Source organism: Pelmatolapia mariae, linkage group LG8, assembly GCF_036321145.2.
Source record: "Pelmatolapia mariae isolate MD_Pm_ZW linkage group LG8, Pm_UMD_F_2, whole genome shotgun sequence".
In the NCBI taxonomy this organism is placed as follows: domain Eukaryota; kingdom Metazoa; phylum Chordata; class Actinopteri; order Cichliformes; family Cichlidae; genus Pelmatolapia; species Pelmatolapia mariae.
In genome coordinates this window covers 7,463,212-7,485,199 of record NC_086234.1, presented here as the reverse complement: position 1 = coordinate 7,485,199, position 21,988 = coordinate 7,463,212, and the positions used below count along the sequence as shown (strand labels likewise).

General features: G+C 39.9%; 2 protein-coding genes across 3 annotated transcripts in view; both read right to left on the bottom strand.

Annotated features, from left to right (window-relative positions):
• The window catches only part of wnk4a (WNK lysine deficient protein kinase 4a), a 46,513-nt gene extending 34,437 nt beyond the window's left edge, over nt 1–12,076 (bottom strand). Inside the window, exons 1-2 of one of the 2 annotated variants that reach the window (XM_063482655.1) lie at nt 11,840–12,076; nt 10,949–11,590 (exon numbers count right to left, since the gene is read on the bottom strand). In XM_063482655.1, the coding sequence (XP_063338725.1) occupies nt 10,949–11,563 (615 nt within the window). In that variant the 5' untranslated portion in view covers nt 11,564–11,590; nt 11,840–12,076. The remainder of the gene's footprint in view (nt 1–10,948; nt 11,591–11,839) is intronic. The other variant, XM_063482654.1, reaches the window with a different exon arrangement.
• Nucleotides 12,077–12,839: 763 nt separating this feature from the next.
• vps25 (vacuolar protein sorting 25 homolog) lies at nt 12,840–21,868 on the bottom strand. Its single transcript, XM_063481934.1, has 6 exons — nt 21,760–21,868; nt 19,301–19,446; nt 18,801–18,854; nt 18,612–18,700; nt 15,144–15,219; nt 12,840–13,674 (listed from the first exon to the last, which is right to left on the bottom strand). Exons 1-6 carry the CDS (start codon nt 21,804–21,806, stop codon nt 13,562–13,564), a joined length of 525 nt encoding a protein of 174 aa, XP_063338004.1. The 5' UTR covers nt 21,807–21,868; the 3' UTR covers nt 12,840–13,561.
• Between the last annotated feature and the right edge of the window lie 120 nt (nt 21,869–21,988).

The window sequence follows — 21,988 nt, the reverse complement described above, 5'->3', positions numbered from 1 at the left end:
GAGTCTTTATCAGGAGAAAGACTTGAGTTCACACACAGTCATCTGCAGGGTTAAGAGAATGGCCAGAAAAAAAGAAAATATCAAGTTAGTGGCAAAAGAAAGGCCACACCGCTTTAAACTCATAGGACAGCAACAGCACAAATACAACACAACACCAATAACCACTCTTTACAACCAAGGTATGGAGAAAAGGTGGCATGGTTGGAACTGAGTGATGCTAATGTGTCCATATGGCCCAATATGTTTCCACATAACATCAATATGTTTGTTGAATTTATGCCACAATGAATTAAAGGGTCCAACCTGGTACTAGCAAGGTGTACAGATTAAAGTACTTGAGGAGTTTAAGAAAGGTAACTAAAATTTGTGTACTTGCATTGTGGTTTACAGGCAGCTCCTCAGTCTGCACAGCTAAGGCCATTATTGTAAACTGCAGTAGACTCGACAGCCTGTCCTAAGCCGTCAAAGATACATCTTCTACCTCCAAAGAGCCAAGGCGAATCTGTGGGCTTTGAAACCTGATTAAACTGAGCCAACTGGCTGCACAACTGTGGCAGTCAAAAACAATTATCTGTATGAGTACATCTCACGACAGGGAAGCTCTCAGTTACAGCTTCTGTCATTCTTTTTATCAGTACTTTGCTTTTGTGCCTCTTGGGACAACAGAAATATGACAAACAAAGTTTACATCATTATTTTTGACTGCATTCGAATTCAACTTTTGGCCTTTTTAATATGAGTGCTAAAACTAAAAAGCACAAAAATAATTTCTGGTGATTTCCATCCAAAAACTCCAAAAATGCTCCTGCATGCATCTTCATTTGGAAAAACAAATGCTGCAGATAATCTTCACACAATACCTAAAATGCAGTGAAGCTCCAACCACACTGGATGTTCCCACCAAACCCTTGGTTCTCATTACAGGAATTCTCTCAGCAGTAATTGCTCAAAAACATTTGCAATAATTATAACCAGGCTATAACTGACACACTACAGGCTTCAGCAAGTTCATGACAATACATATCTGACAGGCTTTAAAGGCTCGTTACTCCAGGGTGAATTCCTTAAACCAGTTTTTACAGTAACTTTTTCAAAGAAATCGACAACACTGCTATAACATTATGTGAACCTGCCTGATTCTATGCCTTGTTTAAACCTAATCAAGCCAACTCCTCTCAACTATTCAGCATGGATTATGAAAATGACATCTTAAGTTGCTTAATATTGGATGCAAGTACAAGAAAATTACCTTAAAGATTGTTTGATTTCACTTTGAAAGAGTTTATAAGCTGTGACTAATCGATTTCCTGTGATTAATGAGTAATTATCCATTCACTGTTCATTCATAGAAACGGTGTTCGAGTTGCCAGGTTGTAGAAGGTCCTACTAGAAATAATGCATGAACTCTGCAGGTATAAAGGTTAGTAAATAATTAATTAAGGGGTCAACAGGTTTGGACATGCAGCACCTCTTTCACAGAGTGCGAGCTGCCCAACCGTCTACTGATGTTTTCTTGGTGAAGACAATCAATTGTCATGCTGGAAGAGATAAAGGGATTATTCAAAACCTAGCAAGCTCCAAGTAATTCTTATGGATGTTGTGTAAAATCTTTGTAACTCATTAAGCATATTTTTACCCCTGCCTTGGTCATGATTTATTCATAGTACCTGACATTTATTGCACCACGTGACTCCCCCAGGACAATCACAAGGAGTACCCATCAAGAATAATTTTCTCTGGATAAAAAAAAAGCTCTAATGCAAAAACACTCCACGCACAACAACTCCAAGTGAGGCAATATGCTAAGCTTTCTTGGAAAACCCATTTGACAGAGATCAGACCGAGAGGGTGTTGGAGTAAAGCCCTTTAAAGTTATGACCCTGGGCTGTGCAGCAAAGCAGAGCAAAGGTGCTTTCATCCCAGGATGTTTCTCTTTTTTATTATTAGTTTTTGTGATGTTAAAGCTGATAAAAACCCTCAGATATCACCTGAAATTCCAAATATCTTACTGACATCTTATACCTGACAAATGTTTGACAAAGTGAAGCAAAATATGAAGCAAATGCTGTGTACAGATGGTATGTTTGGTCCACTTTAAGTCTGGCTGCAGGAGGTTCAGAAGCATAGTGTTACACTCAAAAACACGGGTCTGCTATCAAGTGCCACTGGCAACTAGCACCGGATACAGTTTACAAAGTGACGGTATGCAAGTGGTGCCGTATAACGGGAAGCTAACAGTATGAAAGATTTATGAATCCTTGACTAGCTGTTCAACTGTGTCCAACACACTCACACCTAAGCCTGAATGTGAGCACCAACTTTAGAAACTCACATAGCTTAGAGATAAATGGGATTTAAAATAGCACTACCACTTCCATCTGGAGGAGGGGGACTGAGAAAACAAATTACAGTGTTTGCTGATCAGTATTGAAAGGTGCCAGGCTCTAAGACAGAGAGAGCCATTACTGTACACCACATTGGCCAATTCATGCCAAAACTCACGTAACAACTTGGGGCACATTTACACCCCTGACACCTCAGTCCTGCACACTCAAACACACGGTCAGTTCAGAAACGCCAAGGGGTGACCTCGTGAAGCAGCCTCTTTCCCTTACCAACTGTGGCCTCGGAGCCCCAACAGCTTTTAAAGCTTGAGGTCTTTAGTTTGTTTAGGAAGCAAGACCCAGGACTCTTTGGGGCCCAAGCTGGAGGGTGACTAAATTCACCACCAAAGGAACGGCTGTAAACTCAAACACTGTCAATACTGAAAATACTGAGAAGGAAAGACATTTTCCAGAGTGGAGCTACTGCTGGGTTTATTTTTCTGAAAGCCCCTGTATACTGTTCTTATTATATCTTTGGCAAATGTTAATAATCGTGAGATAAAGTTTGTACTGAAACAGCCAAAAAGTTAAGAAAAAGATTACAGAAATTATTGTTGTGTTTATATTTAAGGTAAAGACCTTACAAATATTAATGAGAGATCCCCAGAGATCAGGTGTTCCTCCTATGAGCAAGCACTCGGTGGTGGATGACAAAGAAAATCCGTTTCAACAGGAATGGACACTAGTGGCATTTGAAAAGTATCTTAGAGCAAAACAGCACTCCTAGTACTGTGAGACAAGCCCACTGCCATTTTTAAACCAGAACTTTGGCCAGGTGAGGAAAATATGGACCAGAAAATATGAAAATATATCACAGGACACCCAGGATGATCATCAATCTGATGAATAATTCCCAACCAGAGTTATGACAAAGTATATTTTGTCTTTATGGGACATTATCTAAAGAAACAGATCTCGTTCCACCTGACACAGATCGTGACCAAGGTTTTTGCAAGCCCATCTTACACAGTATCTCATGCAATTAACCTGCATAATTGCAGTTGCTGCACAGTGTCATGTGCAGACACTTTAAAAGTGATACAAATTAACTTGGGACCAGTTTCGATATGCAGCTACAAAAAAAGAGGCTAATCTGGGCGCACACAGGCTAGTTCTAATCTAGTTCAACAAAAGCACACGAGCATCACTGGAATACACTGACAAGCCATATTAATACAATCTGCCTGACATTGTGTAGGACCTTCCCTTAAGAGTTTTGACCCATATTGGGTAATGAACACAGAAACATAGAATGTCAACACTGGATTGTATAGAGGTGAGTTTGAAAGCCAGGCCAACACGTTAGGCAGGATTTATACTCCTGTGTTATACTTCCACACCTTAGGTATAGATTGCACTCTGCACCTACCTAGAAATGTAACCACAGGCCACCTCAAGGAGACTCGCAATGACTATGATCGACCTGTTCAGTACCAACGTTTCCTTCTACGCATTCCTCTGACCTACCTGTAACCTTCAGTCATCATGAGCCAAGGTGTGAATTCTGTTAGATATTGCCAACACCCTGCTATCATAATACGTTATTAAAGGTCAAAGTGTGAGTCAAACACCTGAGAATGGATCTCAAGACTGCGTTACAGGAGGATGATAGTTGGCTATCTCCAAAAACTAAAAGAGAAGTCCAGTTTCTTTCAACTTAAGTGCTTAAGACTGCAATGACCTGGATGACTGAGAAGCTATAGAGACAGTATGCAGACTCAGTGCAGAAGTATTAATTAAGCTTTAGGCTCTTTGACCTGAGCAGCTTTGGCAGGTCGGAGCATATTGTCCTGCTGGGTGAGGTTGAAGCCGTCAGGGAGAGCTGTCCCAGGGGTTGGGGGAGGTTGCTTGGGATATAATGTTTAGCTAAATGGGTCATGTTAAAGCATCATCCCCATGAATGGCAGAAGTCAAGGTTTCCCAACAGAACATTGCATTGTAAGGAGATGATCAATATTATTGACTTCACTTGTCAGCAGCTTTAATGTTGAGGCCCATCAATATGTATTCAAAGCACAGAAGATAAGAGGGAAAATATACTCATGCTCAAGACAATGTGATTACTGTAAACACAAAAGATTCCTTTAGAGGAGCGGATACCGGTGTCATTTTAAAGGGATCTCACGGGATAAACCCAATACCAAGAAACAAGCTTTCCATTGAGCCGCACGTGAAAAACATGAAGCGGAGCAAGTGATTGTATAAAATATGGGTTACCAGAGCACTATTACTGGAGGTTGGAAAACTTTAAACAAACCTGGACTACTTACTGAAATCTCTCACATGAAGAATTGATTCACTGAGGAAAAATAATAAAAGCAATGACGCAGCAGATACAGAGCCTTTGCCAGTGGCACATTTTAGCACGTAAATTTCACTAGCTCTATCGCTTCATCTCGAGGACGGAAAACCAGTTTCTAATCTGTTCTTTCCACTTAGTGTTTCCAGTCTGTGTCTGGCAGAGGTACATGTAATAACTGAAAAGAGTATCATTTTTGTACATCTCAAGACATTAATATAATCTTATCTATTATCCTTTGTGTTAATCAAAACTTAAGGAGTCTGTGGTTATTGTAAAAGCAGTATTGTTGAAATGCTGTTTATATTGTTACCAAAACTGAGTAATTGGTAACAATAAGATTGTGTGACCTATCTCTGAATGCATTTCACGTGTAATGTGTGCATTTGAGCTGGATTTCCCTTCTGTAACTACAACTCAAAGGACTGGGGTCCTTGTTTTATGAAGATACCATTAAGCTAATCAACAATTTTCAAAGGTGAATGTGGTTTTTGAAATCATTTATCATGAATCTTGACATAAATACTGAAAAAATTCCTAAAAGATAAAAACTATTTTATCTAAAGTGGGAAACTGCCAAAAACCTGAGACAAAAAGACAAATATGAGACTGCAGTGCACAACTGAGCGTGAAGAAACAGCTTTTTCTGGTTTAAAAAACAGCCACCTTACAGCTGAACACTAAACACTGCAAGTAACTGCTTCATTAACTGGTCAGAGATGAATTATGCTGGTTTGTAAAGGGAATAGTACACACTGTTGTACAAAAACAGAACAGGTCCCAGTCTAAAATACTCTGAGTTTTAGGAGCGCTGGCAGTGAATTAGCTAGATTTGTTGCTTCCTTAATTATCAGTTAAAATGATTAATTAAACTTGTAACATAATAAATTTGTATTAGTTAACGTATGCCATTAGGAGAGAGGAAAGAGATGCTTCTGTGACCATCCATTTTTGGATCTTGGTTATTGGGCACCAATCTGAGAAACTTTCTGAGAAACTCCCAAACTTTTGATTGGTATCTAAGATTAAATGTATAACTGTGGATTACAAAGTTAAACTATTATTTAATCAAGCGGGTCCTACTTCTGGAACTTATGTCTAAGAAAGCATCAATAAGTAGTCTCCTTGTGTGTAGATTAGGTGAGTGACAGGTACACGGTACAGTAACCAGTCCATCAAGCAAATAGAAAAAAAACACACACACACGCTCACCTTTATACCTACACAAGCACTATGGTTTCCAGTGTAAACACACAAACACACCCAATGGCCCTGGGCTCAAAGCCCCTAAACAAAGAGCCTCATGCTGCCTCTGCTTGTAGCTACAGTATCCACCCTCACTAACCTGTTATCAACAGTAGCCAATGAGACACTGCTATCTAGGCACAGTGCTGTCAGTATTCTGAATGATACAGACAAGCTGTATCTTGCAGAGCAATCACCAAGACGTGCACATTCAGTACAGTACAAATTTCACAGGTGACCCAATGTGCTCAATAAAGGAAAAACAAAACAAAACAGTGGGCCCCACGTCAAAATGACGTGATGCCATGTGTACATGTAGGCTATCGCTGTGCGCCTTCTTAACTTTCTCCTCGCAGAACATTGGCTCGTCCTGATAAGCTGATTTTGGGTGCGCTTTGGGCCTTACAAGGAAAGACCATGTTGATGTTGGCTACAGTAGAGCTGATAGGAAGCCCATGGCTTGTCAGTGAACACTAGCCACATTCAGATAAAAGTTACACAGCCAGGCTTATACTATGAAACCCAGGCTAGCATGAGTGAGAGAGAGAGGGGGGGCAACAGAAATCTTGGGGCGTGCCAAACTAGATTTATGCCTTTTTGTTTAGCCTCATAATTATACGGACACAGTAGCAAGACATTAATAAGGTTTTACAGCTTTAATTAAATCTGCTACTTCGATATGAGTATTAAAACTCTGAGCTAAAACGTAAACACTGCTGCTTCCAGCTGCAGCTACCCCACGAGCCCAGTTTCACTGCTTCAGTAGAGTTTCCAGGTCTTACTACAACTCGGCTGATGTAAATCTTCCATCGCTACAATCCACCCTCTTTTTTTTTTTTTTTTTGCACCTAGACACAGGAACTATGTTTACTAGCGGCAAAAGACATAAAGCACTGAAACAACAGGCAGTTATTTTCAATATCAATTCATTAGTTGTGCATGTTTTAATGAATTCATTGTTTATATCTGGAAAAATACTGGACAAGCTAGCCTGTGTGAGCATTCTATAGTTTTCTGTATGCAAACTACCAGTTTATAATGGGTAAAAACCACTAAAGAAATGGTTAATAACAGCCCAATCTACATGCTTCAACAGCATTAAGTTTTATTTGTTTTAGAAGAAGCATTAGCTGAAGAAAAAAAATCCTCTTAAACAGTTTGTGACCATCAATAAAACCTCCAGGGTGCACCAACTTTAAAGATCTGGTTTCTCTTAATCAGCAGAAAACTGTCTTTCAGCCCGTATTTATGCATCTGAGGAACTGGTATTAATTGGTTGTGGGTGCTAAGGCCAGCCTTCCATTAATAACAGCCCTCATAAAAAACACTGCACGATAACAGAAACTGTGTTGGTTTAGGTTTAAAAATGAACCAAGCGTATAAAAGTGCCTGAGACGCTGAGGGGGCAAGGTTGGAGAGAACTGCTGGAAAGTGCTGCCCTTGAATAAGATCAGGTATTGTGCAACATATGCCCTTTACAAAGGATCACCAAAAAGGATATGTGCCTCAGTGAACTCATTCCTATCAGTTACTAAGTAGCTCAGTGTGCTGTTGCAGTCACTTGTGAGGTGCTGAAGCTCCAAGCTCATTAATCCATGCAACGATCAGCATTTTAGACGCAGTAACAGCAACTCTTCCTTTTGACTCAGTGCAGTGCAGTGAGAACAGTATATGAATGGAAGGAACAGAGGGCCACACAACAGCTCATCAATTTTTCATTTCCTCTGTATTAACTTAAAAGCTCAGTGGACAATACCTATATGGCACCTGAATTACCTGTGGGTGAGCAGTTGCTAGGTAGCTGCCATCTGTAAAGCAACATTATCAAGCAGGATTTCAACTCTTGTTTTATCCATAGGTAAGTGACAAAAAAAGAGAGATGTATGCAGCCATTCAGAGGTCTGGAGGCTGAATGACCAGTGCAAAGACACCAACACTAACAAATACACAAAATGACCAAAAGTACAAGTGGAACTAGTTTTTTTATCCTGCTTCATGGGCATCTGCGGTGTGATGTAAATTAAGTCTTCTTTCTTTAAAAAAGAAAAAGAAAGAAAGAAAACACTATACAGGATCCCAGAGAAATGTGGAGGATTCTGTAAAGTTTGCAATGCTTAGCATTATGCAAGAACTGCCAGGGCGACTTTAATGGCGATTTGGATGAAGAGAAAAAAAAATGTGAGAAGTGTGGCAGATGCAACTGAGCGTCTAAAGATAACTAAACAATGGGCACAAGTGTTTGGGTACAGTTTGTTTTAAAATGTTCTGCAGCGTCCACTGGGTGTTACTTTATCAGCTTGCCAGCAGACTTATATAATCAGTTAGTGATATTTTTGCCACGTCCATCCGGTTTTAAATGCATTGATAAGGTGTGTGTACTCAGCACAACATGTGATTAGGAAGAACAAAAGGATATGGATGAGCAATATCTGACTGTTTGCACTTGATCTTAAACCCAAAATAGCAAAGAGCACGTAAGAGCAAGTAATCAAGTACTGATTCCGATCAGTTCCTTATTTTTGAAGCTCACCCAGCATTAATTATGAAATTTGAGAATTTAAAAAGAAATCTGATAACACATGATCCAGAAATGTTTAGCATGAACATATAAAAGAAACAAATTGTATAAGCGTGACTATTAAACACCAAAATAACAGGATGTTTTGCTTCCTGGAGCACAAAGTGTAAATAGACAACACTTTATGAACTGCATGTAAGTTTCTTATCTGTGCACACTTATCTATGCTTCAACTGGCTGGTAATGTTGTGAATGTCAATACATCATTCATTTTTTAAATAATAAAGAGTGAAATTAAAAGCCCTCACTTACAATGTTGGTGCTGGATACAAAAAGAAGTCTATAAGAAAACAGCAGAAAAGCTCCAACACACTGAAACTAGTGATCCTCCTCAAACATGTGTATTATTTCACAGCATTTATATCTCTCAGGGGTTTTGTAAGCTTAAGGAAGCTTTGATTCTAGTGAGTGGCTACTTTTCTCTGTATTAGTACAAGCCTTCATTTGGTTTATGAAGAGAGACAGGAAGTGCTCTCCAGCACAAAAAAGTTTTCAGTGGCTTTAATGTCTCATGTCATAGAAGGTTTGTTTTGTTTACCTTTTACGTGATCGCACAATACCTTCCTGTAGACGCCGCCCAGACTGCAATGCATTTAGCATAATAATGCAGCCCAACCATTCACAAAAGAACACCTCTCTGTGTCACAGTGACAATTATGATGAATTGAAGTTCTGATCTCTATAACTAGATGTGCTTTAAAACCTGTTCTGTATTCTGAACAGCTTAGAACATCCGGCAGATTAGAGCTCAGGCTCTGTAATACATAGTTAAAAGAGCTTAAGGCATTTCTACCTGAGTTGCAGTGACGCACCTTCCACTGCTGCTCCGTCAACATTACAGGAGCGATCTCTGTTTAGCCACCAACACTCAGTTTTTGAGTTTCACTTAAGCATCAAGGGTAGACGGGGTGGTGACTTCACTTAAGAAATGGGACTGAATCTGAGTCCGTCTCTTTGAGGTTAACTTATCACAGCAGTAACCATATCAACAGTGGTCACCTTTAAGCTTATTAGGAGCGATTAAGGAGCTTAACTGGACTCATGTCTCAAGTAAAGAGATGAAATAGCATGCTTGTTTCCAACACAGAGCCACAACAATTGATTGCTGTACTTTTCACTCCACAGAAGGTAAAATCAGGGTTATGTCTGACCACAAATAGTACCCCAATGGACCATTGCGTTTATTTGACTCAAACATGTGAAACATCAATGCCTGTGTTGCATGATGCAGGTAATGGGTCATCTGTGCCCCAAGCAGGAGCCTGTGTGACTCTCCATCTGCTTCCTGTTAACAGATACCTGTTGTGTGACTTGACAGACAGGTGGGCTCTGAGGCAGAAGGTGCTAGAGCTTGAGCCTTAAGGGCAGATTCCCTTCATTCCCATACAATCTCTTATTATCTGCACTCCGATGGCTTCTGTAGAAAATAACTGCACAACAAAAAGTAGCTCTGTGCATTTTTTTAATTCAGTAAAGAGTGCTTTTAAATGTAGATGTATCTTAAAAAAAACTTCCAGTGTGTTTGAATCAAAACAAAAGTAAACATTGCCAGCATGTATATAGTGCAATATTCTTGTCACATGGTTTAATTTGACATTTAAAGGCTATGAGGACACAACTTCAAAGCTCATGTGGCTGCCAGTTACTGACACCCATCCACGTCACACACACACACACACACAACCACAAATGTTAAGAGTGGACTTACAGTTTTAATCTTTAAATCCACAACTGTGCTATCAAACCATGTAAGCAAGAGAAGTGTCAGCTGTTGCCCAGGCTGTTTCAAGGCTGTGCGCCAAATGCTTTGGCATAAAAAGTACTGACACTTCTACAGTTTTACTGAAGCCTGCCTCTTCAGTCGTCTGCCTTACTTTATGTTTACATGATACACGTGGGCATTATGCCCTGCAAGGCCAGACCACCAAGCAGAACTTGATCTCACAAGCCCCACATCACATTTCCTAGCGCAAATGACTTTTTAACACAACCACTGATGGTATGTTCCTAAAAACTTTATCTATTTCCTTTCAGATGTTCTTAGCTGTCACGTGAGGCCTTCAGAGAGCCTCAGTGTCACTGGTTGTTAATGAAAACAGAGATTAGAGGGGATTCATGACAAGCAGAGTACTGTAGCTGAGCTTGGAGCTGACTGCTAACAGGATGACCTGTCTTACCATGCAAGTGCCTGACACAACTAACTCAAGGTCAGTGGGGAATAATATACAGTAGATTAGCTGCCTGACATCAACCCTGATGCCCTGAGGGAGGAATTAGAGCAGCAAGTGGGCCAGGAAATCAAGGAAAGCATCAGCTTACACACTTGACCTAGTGTTCATTTTAGTAAAGGTAGATTTAAACGTCCTGGAAACCAATGCATCGTTTGTGTGAAGTTGTACATAGATGGGAATATGCTGTGACCAGCCCCAGTGTGCATCCTACCTGTAGCTCACACCATGCCACCTCCACTGTAGTCTCTGTGTCCAGCCCTTTATACACTGTCTTGAAAGACCCCCTTCCAATCTCTATGTTGAATTTGAGATATCTTCCATCAGGAGATGTTGCCACCGCTTTAGTCTCCACGTCCTCCTTTTCTTCCTGCTCCCACTGAGTGTCAAACGTGATGCGAGACAGAATCTTTTGCTGTTTATTATGAAGTTCGTTTTCAGAGTCCGAGCTGGGATCCTGAGGAGTGGATCTGGCAACAGGTTTCCAGTTGCCACCGACGGACCCGGCGTCGGGGTCCTGGCGGCACGTGTTGGAGCTGGAAACCGGAGACGCGGACGGCGGGGTGTCGTCTGTTTTTTCTTCCTCTGCTCTGGACTCGGGCAGAGAGAGAATATTTTCTGCCGACCACGATAAGGCTTTGGAAAGTACACCGCTGTACAGGGGAGAATCAATGTCCATACTAATTTTCTGCAGGCCGTATGAGTTCCTCCGTGCGCCCAGCCCGTGCGTCCGCAGCACGGATGGGACTCGGGACAAACAGTCGTCGGTCATATCCACGGACAGCCCCGGGAACCCGCGTCCTGGTATCTCTACTTGTGCATGAGACATTGTGGCAGGGTCAACCTGATTTGGAGCCTAAATATGGAAATAACAGTAGGACAGCAGAGGACCGTTACTTTATATTCCAGGTTACTTTTCCATGATGTCAGTGGCTTTAAAACAAACGGCTGGAGACTGAATAACAGCCATATCTAAGGAAAACAAGATTAGAGACGATAGTCGGTAACGTGTAAACTACTGTAGTACCTGTAGTGGTAACCAGCCTTAGAAGTATATGACAGATAAAGCGTGTAAAAGCACAGAAAGTGAGGAAAATTCACTTACTCAGCACATTCACTGCGTAAAAAACATGTCACTTGAACGCTCCGCGCACATTAACGCATAGTTTCTTTCAAGTGATTCGTGTGGTCCTCTCGTCTTCTTCTTCTCGTCTTTCTGAAAGCTTTTGCCATAACCTACTGCGAAAGGTCTGAACTGCCAATATCAACAAAGCTCCGAAGGGTTGTTCGTCCTGTGCGCTCCCTGTGCGCGCTTCCAACTCCGCCCCCTCGCAGCTTTCACGCGCCAATAGGGCAATCCCAGAGGGAGTAATTATAATAAGATGAGGAGTGTTTGGTAACTTATCGTTTTGAACCGCAAGTGTTATTAAGTTTTGATTTGCTTTATCCGATTAAAAGAATATCTTCAAAACTCAACTGTGGGAATGACTCAAAATCTTGAGAAACAATCCATAAGCTGCCTTTTATGACACTTTGTATTAATTTGGTGATCAGGTTCTTCAGCTGGTTCACTTTAAGCTTGCTGACGAACAGAATGTCCACACTTTCAACTGGCCCCCCACTGATCAAAACAACTCCTCCTCTGTTTCCTCTGAAATTAGATTAAAAATGATGAGTTATTTTATTACTTGGCCAAGCCTGTCCTCATTTGTGGAAAGCGATATGCTGCCCAAAGGTGGAGGATGCGCACCCGCGCCTGGCCTACAGGGGGGGCTGCTGCTCGTGAAACAGGACACCATTATCAGCCAAGGCCACACTGGGCCCCACCTGCCCCACAAGAGAATATACAAGGTTTTATCCACAAACACACGCACAATTCTCTGGAACTATATCATCCCTCCACAGGCGGGAACACACAGCGCATGATGTCAGTATGCAGTCCTTTAATACAGCTGCAGCAAGGAGATCATAACATTATCATTGCTGCAGTTTCAGTCTGCACGTCTGCACACTGCAAAGCTTTTGAAGTCCTCACTCGTGTTTTTCACACAACAAAACGTCGATGCACGTGAAAGAAAGGAAATAGCCAGAAAATTTAACAAATTTCTAATTTATTTCCTACGGGATATGAAAAAGAAGTTGAATATAGACAGAGATAAAGATAAAAGGAGCATCACAGTAGCTACTGCACAATAATAGGATGACAGCAATCTGTACATGAAGTCCACTATTATTACACGCAGCTGAGTCAAGCCAAAACTGGCTCAAGTGTCTGTTGTGTTCCTCTTCTGGAAGCATTTACTCTCAAAATGAAAAGTCCCTCTGGTGTTGCGTTCTGGGATTTCTTGTTATGTCTGGTTGGAACAGAGGAATAACAGCCGAGCAAAGATCCACAGCTATTTTTACAGAGTAAATTCGTTAACAGAGAAAAATGGGAATAAAAGTAGATGCATTTACAATAATAAAGATGGAGTAAAGTTAAAGCGGGCAGGGAAAGACGTTCCCCTAAAGTACTCAGACATGACAGTATTTAGTGCCCTGATATTCATTGCATGTTTAAATGGCAACAAATGCCACCTGTGACGACTTTACAAGTAGCATGATCTCAAATGCCTCCCCCCCAAACACTTATAAATGATATTGGTTCTCTTCCAGTAAGAGAAGGCTTTAAATCAAAAGGCAACAACAATTAGAGGACCAGCATCCACTAGACTCTGTATTGAGGTGCACCTTATGTAGCCTTAAATGGCTAAATCTTAATAAAAATTTGTCTGTAAAGTACAGTATGAGGGCTCCCAGACAGAGGGTGCGTGATTCCAGCACAGTTTTAGAAGAACTTGACGCCTTTTCCATCGTCCATGGTGAAGAGCTCGGCTTTGCCTTCTGTCTGTAAAGCCTGCAGCGAGCGAAGTAGCATCCAGTCCTCCAGACCGTGGAACTCTGGAGAAAAAGGATTACAAGCTATAAGAAAATCAAATAAACTAATCAATGAGTCAAAACACCGATCACTCAAATATGAGGTAAATAACAACTATTATCTCATAACAAAACTGCATTTCAAGCCTGGAAATATACCGCCTAAGAGAGCAAGGGAATTAATGTGTTGGATCTGGGAAAAACAGGTGTAAATATCCGAGTGACTCTCACAAATGCCAAATTATTTAGGTCACTAAGAACGAGGAGGGCTTATGGGGTGTTCTCAATTAGCAGCAGAGGACTGAGTACCACAGGGCAACTTCAGAGTCCACGCCTTAGGGGATCAGAGCCAATTTCAAGCATGCTGCTTGGAGGACCAGCAGCACAGTTTTATATGATAAGTGTTGACTCTTTGCAGCGATGCCAGATGGGACATAGGGTGGGAACACCGGTTTACAATAAGGCTCACACACAGTGACAATTAACCTAATGTGCATGTTATGGACTGTAAGGGCAGAGCCCAGAATACCTGGAAAGAACCCACAGAGACACAGGGCAAACATTTAAACTCTGTACAGAAAGTGGAATTCGAATCCAGAATTCACCGCTTGCTGTGAGCGTTAATCGTTGTGCCACCCTACGAGTTCATTTCAAGTGAAGAGATTTAAGAAGTGGAGTTTTCCTTAGTTTCTGTCTCATATATACTGTTACAAGTTCCAAATAAATCAAAAGCTCAGGCTTCAGGGCTGCTCCAAACACATTTTTCACTACTCTTGGCTATGTATGACACTTGATACTTCAGTCAGTCCATGAACTGAAGGCCCCATCAAGGTTCGGTATTTGGTAAATAAGGATTATTTTCAAGCTGTGAATCATGCAAATCTGGTCTAGTGGAGGCCAAGATTAAACATATGTAGCTGGAAGTATGTATAATAGGTTCCCTGTAGGGTTAGGGTGTGCTATGCAAGAAAACAAGTAAGAAATGGGCAGGTATCCGAGCCACTCTGACAAGAGCCAAATTATTAAGGAACAGGAATCTTTGACACAGCAAGACCTTTTGGCTCCCAGTCAGGGGCAAAAGGTTTAGATACCACAGGGTCTCTTTCAAGTCCATGCCTTGGCAGGTCAGAGATGTTTTTAAGCACTTAAAGGATAAACAGTATATTAAGCAGATATCTTCATAATGTTTTGGGTCAATGTGTGCAGCACATTTCATTAGCATCGCATTTATTAACATTACACGGTGCTTTACGTGCAAAAATAGAGATGAAAGAAGCAATTTGGGACTACAGCTAGGTGAAATCATGCAGAAACAGGAAACAGAGTAAACAACACAAATCAAACAGTTAAAACAAACTAGGACTGGAAACCAATTGTACAGCCAGCATTAATAAAAGCCTTTCTCGCCACTGTGCTATGTTATGTTTACTTTAACGCGAGCTGGGTTTTATGGGTGCTTTCTCCATGTGGAAAACTTTAAAACGGTGCCATACCTTCACCTTCTGTGTCATCACCATTGGACAGCTCATAAAGTGTAAACACAGAGTTGACCATACCGTTTTTGGAAACCTAAAATGTCGGAAAAAAGATATAATGGTTACATTTACAGATGCTTTAAGGTGACAGTCAGAGAATAATTTTCTTTATTTTCAAAAAAAATAAATAAAAAAAATGCAGCTTTAAAAGAAAAAAAAAGTTTTATTCTAGATGATGAAATTGTGGATAAAAATAAATACAACTATTCCCAAAGTATTTTTATTTATTTAATAAAATATTGATGTTTGGTGTCCCTGTATTGATACAATATTACCATTCAAAATATCGCGATACTATACTGTATTGATTTGTCCCCCCGTCCCAACTACTTAGCACTCAATTGTCCAGTTACTTTTAAGTCTGTGAAAAATCAGGGACTGTGCATAAAAATTGCCTTTAATAACCAAACACTTAGTGCCAAAATTCTGTTAAAACCTTTGAATTACAGCTTTAGGTCTGTATTTCAATTGTTTCACTTAAAATCCACTGTGGTGGATCATTTATGAACCTAACTCCTTTTCAATTACCACAACCCCAGTATACAATCTAGAACAATTTTCACACATTTCCACACAAAATCAGACAGGTGCAAGTGCCATAAAGCTGGAACCTGCCCAGCACCACAAACTTTCTGGTCCAAAAGTTGAAACCACTCGCTTAGGTTACTAATGTAGGAGCTAAAGCAAGAAATTCACAAATGACTAGCAGATGCAAGCCACAGATTCTGTCCACCATGATTTTGTCACTACAGAAATTATCCCAACATCTGCTGCTAATAATCAGTTCTAACCTGTCTAAAAGTGTGCTGCTTCTCATAAAGTCAGCAGTGGCTCTGCACTCGTACCAGTGCAGGCTGCTTAATGGAAAAAAAAAGACTTTTTTTTTAAGCACAAGGAGCAAAGAGAGCCCAAGTGGTCGATGAACACAACACTGGCCTTCTCCTAATGTCGCAGGTAACAACTACATTATGTGTGCGGAAGTACAAGGTGTACAAAACAGCACAGCAGTCGTGTTTAAATTGTTTACACAACTACAGCGGTTGTGTCGTACACTCACAGCCCCGAAGATGTGCTCCATTAACCTTCACCAGCACCATCTGTGTGCGAATCTCTATCACGAACAGCACAAGACAGAATACGGCACATCTGTAAATGGCATCAAAACGCACTAGATCCTTTTTATTACATGATAATTTTCCCCCATACAAACATGTAGCTGATAGGCTTCCCAGACTTACTGGAAAAATGGGAAAAAAACTATACCCATTTGGATCTTTGTAGGTACTAATTTGGAACCTTGACCACAAGTCTTATTCTATTTTAATATATTTTCTTAATTTGACACTTGAAGTGGGAAACAGTCTTATAACCTGAACGTACAATAAAAAACAAACAAATCATAAAGCAGAAACTGAATTAAACTGACTTAAAGTTGGAGAAGGTGAAACAGATGTTTCATAAAGCTGCCATTTCTTCTAAATGCATCGCATGCAGTTAATCATTAAGTTTCTGTTTTGAAGAGAGAACAGACAGAAAGGAGCAATCGTTGTTCAAAATGTGGGTTCAGAACAGGCAGAGTGTGGGGTCCAGTTTTTACAAGAACTGCAACCAAACAAAATGATTTAAGTAATTTGTCAGGCTAAAGGCAATAAATAGGTAAAATGATATAAATATATAAACAAAAATATAGTGTACCTGATCAGCTATATTTATGAGAGTTATAGACTACCTGAAGGATGAGAAGTTAAAACTTTCTGGCCCCTTACTTTGAAGACTTGTTTGGTTAAGGCTTGGTTTTAATTCAATTTGATTTTTTTATTAGTCCTTTATTTATCCAGGTAAAACTCTCATTGAGATTAAAATTCTCATTTCCAAGAGAGACCTGGCATCATGGCAACAAAAGTACCACATAACTACATAACATTTAAAACAAATACAATATCCCACACAAACATGAAAAATATACAATAACAGATCAATTAAGAGCGACATTAAAAACAATCACACCGAGTAAAAAAGTAATTCTTTCGTTCCTTTAAGATGGAATTAAACTCCCACAAGGTAACCAATTCTAATAATTTCAGTTCCTCCTGCTGATTATTCCAGGAAACAGGGGCAGCGTATTTAAAAGCCTTTTTTCCTAATTCTATTCTGATTTTTGGGACAATCAATTGTATGATATTGTGAGAATGAGAGTTGATATTCTAAAAATAAAGTTCAGAAAAGTCTTCAGATCTTCAGTTTTCAGTTTAAAGTTTAATTACATAGCATCAACTCACAAGAAGAATCTTTTAAGGTGTTTTATTTTGCAAATACTCGAGGGAAAACCCCAATAATCAGACAGTCATAGTTTTAGAGTTAAAGAGTTAAAGAAAAAGGTTTATGGATTTTGTTGGTTGGGGATGCGGTAATATCAACGAATGACCTTGTAAAACAGCTAAAGATACATGTTTCTATATCTATGTGTGCCAATCACTCTAAACAGAGTGAAGCAGGGATAATCAGTGAAGCCAGTGTGGCCTTAAACATGCATTTTTGCTAATGATCAACAGAGGGCAGTAAAAAGAGTTCAAGTTGTATAAAAGTCTACGGGAGAACAAGAGTTGGTTGTTTCTGCTCTGTGACTCAGTAAACACTTTCCTAATGAGTTTTTGGGCTTAGTCACTCCTTTCAGACCATCTTAATAAAAACCTCAAGCTTATTTTGTAAATTACAGATGTTCTTAGAGTTGGAAAGGAGGAGTACCCAGGTTATCCCCATTTACTAACATCTTACCCATCACTGCTCATTCATCATATCTAGTTTTAAAACATCAGGGAAAAAAGCATAAAACCTTAATAAACCAATGGATGACATAATGGTGAATACATCCACCTTTTATATCGTCTATGTAATCAGACTGCAGTCACTGCAGGGAAAACACTGATAAAAACAACAACTTTCAGCCAAAACATGAGAACTGCTCATCAAAACAGCAAGAAAGCCAGAAGTGCACTTACTCAGGTCCCTAGCAAGACACTTGCCGAATTCAACAGGGATTAAATAAAGAGTTGAGGTGACAGATAAAGAACATGCACTGATTTCTTGCTTTTTTCATGAGATTTTAAGTACATGACGCTTTGTTTGTTATAATCTGTCCTTTAATGCTACTGTTCTGCTGCCACAGCGATAGTGATTCTGTCTGATGTCTGTGTGCTGGTTACATAAGCACAGATAAGATACATGAGCTTGTCTTTCCCCTTTTTAGTTTATATTATAGTGTAGATATTAATGGTTTTATACTGTGATTATCACAACATTGCAATAATGAACAATATTGTGAGGTTGAAATAAACCTCATCCTTTTATCAGCTGCATAAATGTGCAAAAAAAAAGAAAGAAAAGAAAGAAGTTTGTGGCAGTATGTGTTGTAATTTGATGACTCACCCACTGATATATTAACTTGCCCCATTCCTCTGGTCGTCTCCACATGACTAAACACCGAGACTTGTTTTTGTCCAACCACTCGAGGTTGCCTGAAGACAACAAGAATGTTTTTCACTTATCAACATTACACAATAAGATATATTTTCTTATCATGACACTATGCTGGCAGGTAAAGAGAATAAAATTCACCTTTTTTCCTCAGTTCCTCAAAAACAACTTGAATTGCTTCCATTGACAGTTTTCCTGGGATTCAGTTAAGGCTAATGTGCAATGGCACAATAAGTGTCTTCATGCCAGTTGTGTTTAAAATGCCTTATCTTGCCCTCAGCGCAGATTAGCTGGGAAATAAAATTCAGTGATCATGTTATGACCTCAGTCTCTGAAGACAGCTTTGTATCAGGCCCAAATCAAGAGGGAAACCTCAAAATAAATTAGTCAAGCAGAGAGAGAAAGGGGGAGGTGGCTCTGTCCTAAAAACTCAAGAAAAATCCTACAGTGACTGCAATGTGTGTCAACATTAATATCTCTGAACTATAAACTCTTCACAAGAGATTTAGCAATTGTAATATATAAAAAATAAAGGATTTAAACTAAAAACACAAACAAACATTTTTCAAAAAAACAAAACAAAACAGTAAAATAATTGAACACTCCCTCAAAAAGGAACCACAGGTTGACTTTCAGGATACGTTCTATCTTCTTGTTGTTGAACATGGGGCTTTCCTGAGCCTCCATGACATCCAGTGTGTAGAGTTTGTGATGCCGGCAGTAGGACAGAGCCAGTGAGCACCATGCCGCCAGCTGCTTCTGTCTCGTGTCAACATTGGGCTGTAGTCTGTCAGAAAAGAACACAAAGAGATTACTGCAAAGATTACCGCAAATGCTTGGGCAAAATAAACTTAATGCACGTTATGCTGCATGTCTAATTAAAGTCACAGTTCGCTCGAAAAGCCTTCATCTAGTAAGCATTTAATGTTTTATCATGAATAATTCTTTACTTTTCTTCATTGGTTCCAGAATAAAAGATGTTTATTTAAAATCTTTCTCCTGAAGTCTTGACTCATCAGGCCCCAACATCAGTGTCCAACATACTGACCCCTTGTATAGTTTTACTGATCTCCCAAAAAAGCCATTTTAATTACTTTATATACAGCTGACTTAATCTATAAGAATGTGGCATAATTTCTTAGTAGATTTAGATAATAAATCAACATCAGAAAATAATATATATTTAAGCTTTAGAATAAGTGTAGTTAAGTAAATGCAATGCCCCTCTTTAGATTCCCCCCCTGCATGTTCTAGGTATTGCTGCTAAAAAGAGAGGTGGCTGATTTCCAGGTACAGCAAAGTCTACAAGAAATCTGCCAAATTTAAAGATCTGGCAGTTTACCCACATAGAGACAGCTTTTATTTTAGCTTCTTCTTAATTTAGGTGTGCTATCAATGTGCAAAACAAACAGGGGGTATATGAGACATTCTAAAAACAACACTCTTCTTCACATTTAAACTATGCAAACAGGTGGTTTCATGATTTAATGATATTTTAGAGTGAAAACACTGGCTATAAGGAAAACTACTCATCAGTTTGGCTCCACTTCAGCCAGTTTGATTCACAGTCTTTGTGCCCGCCCTGAGCCACCAGCCCATTGGTTACAACTCTGATCATCTGTTACAGGCCTCATTGCATCATATCCTGCCAACAGAGCACCTTGCTCTGAGACTACAGGGTTACTTGCAGTTCCTAGAGTTTGTAAAAGTATAATAGAAGACAGAGCCTTCAATTATCAGTATCGTCTCCTGTGCAAACAGCTCCTAGCTTGGGTTCAGAAGGCAGAAATGCTCTTTACTTTTGAAAATCAGGCTTAACATTTTCACATTAGGTAGGGATCAGATGACCTTGGGCCATCTCTTAGTTACACTGTATAGGTTCAGGGTGCTGGGGGAAATTCCTGTGATGCACTGGCCATGTCTTCTTCAATCTCTCCTGCAGTTTGTGTTTGGACCTTGTCTAGCTATGCTCCTGCTTTTCTCTCCTCTGGTTGACTTGCCAACCAGTCACAGCAGATGGTTGCCCCTCCCTGAGGCAGGTTCTGTTGGAAGTCATTTCTTGTTAAAAGGGAATTCTTCCTTCTCAGTGTTGCCAATTGCTGCTTCTAGGGAAGGAATGGATCATTGGGATTTTCTCTCCAATATTACACCATCGTTACCTTATAATATAAAGTGCCTTCAGATGATGGTTGTTTTAAATTGGTGCTAGATCAATGTAACTGAAAAAACTCAATTGCCAGCCTATTTTGAGTCAGTAAAAGCCAGTAATATAGAATAAGCAGAAGACAGTAGATGGCCAGATTTCACTTAAAGACTTTTTATTGCAAGGACAGTGATTAAAATGAGAATCCAACGTTTTGCCTGCTTTTGTGTTCTTGCAGGCAGGAGCAATGTTTGGCAACATAATACAAACTTAATACAAAAGACAAACTGCACCCATAGGCAGATATGTTAACACTGACCTGGGATTAAGATAAGAGCAAAGTGTTGCATTTTTAAGTATATACATATGTGCTGCTTTCCTAATATCTGTGATATTGTAACGGGTTAAAAGTCATTTTTTTTACATTTCATGTATAAAACCAGTCTTTTATTGCAAGCCAACCATATTTGACCGCCTAGACAATAGCAGCCCCTTTAAATGTCCCTTTCGGGACTGTTATACAGGGATTTCAGCACTGAGGTCTTCCTGGCTTTTATTACACCAAAACGTGCAAGTCTTTAGGTGATAACTAGGTGGAGTTCTCGCTATCTGGCAGCTCATCCCATTAAATAAGCTCACTCGAGATAACAGTTGAAATCCCAAAATTCAAACACACGACGATTAACTGTTTGCCTGTTAATGTTTTAATATAGCCCCCTGAAGTCTAGCCTTAACGAGCCACTGAGACAAACCGAGAAAGACTTTAAATAAACTTCAGAAAGCCAGTGAGTGCAAAATCACTTCCCTAGCAATCTGTTTCGTTTGGCTAGCTGGCGTGCTAACATGATGCTAGCACGAAAATCAGCGCTCACCGACTCATAAATGAATAAACAGTAAAAACTGAGTTACGTGTTCACAAGCTCTGCTCTGAAAAAGACTCAGAAACATCTGACTCACGTGAAAAACGGTGGAAAATTGTACTGCCACGGCCACTCAAAACTCATTGCAGTGGATATGTTGGGTGCTCACAGCTGACAGCTCCCGGAAACGCGTCCAACCTCCCAAATGGTCCGACTCATAAACTTCCGATTTGGGGGATCGCAAGATGCCTTAAAATTGATTTCTTTCTCTAACTTTTTTTTTGTTTTCGTTGTTGTTGTTTTTACTTAGACCGCAGTATTTACAA

Bases quoted from the DNA above. Each gene is read 5' to 3' on its own strand.
- vps25 (XM_063481934.1), bottom strand. From the start codon at position 21,806: ATGAGTTTTGAGTGGCCGTGGCAGTACAATTTTCCACCGTTTTTCAC. The intron at 19,447-21,759 runs GTGAGTCAGATG...CTTTTCTGACAG, and splicing joins AATTTTCCACCGTTTTTCAC to ACTACAGCCCAATGTTGACA. The intron at 18,855-19,300 runs GTATCCTGAAAG...ACTGAATCCCAG, and splicing joins CAACAACAAGAAGATAGAAC to GAAAACTGTCAATGGAAGCA.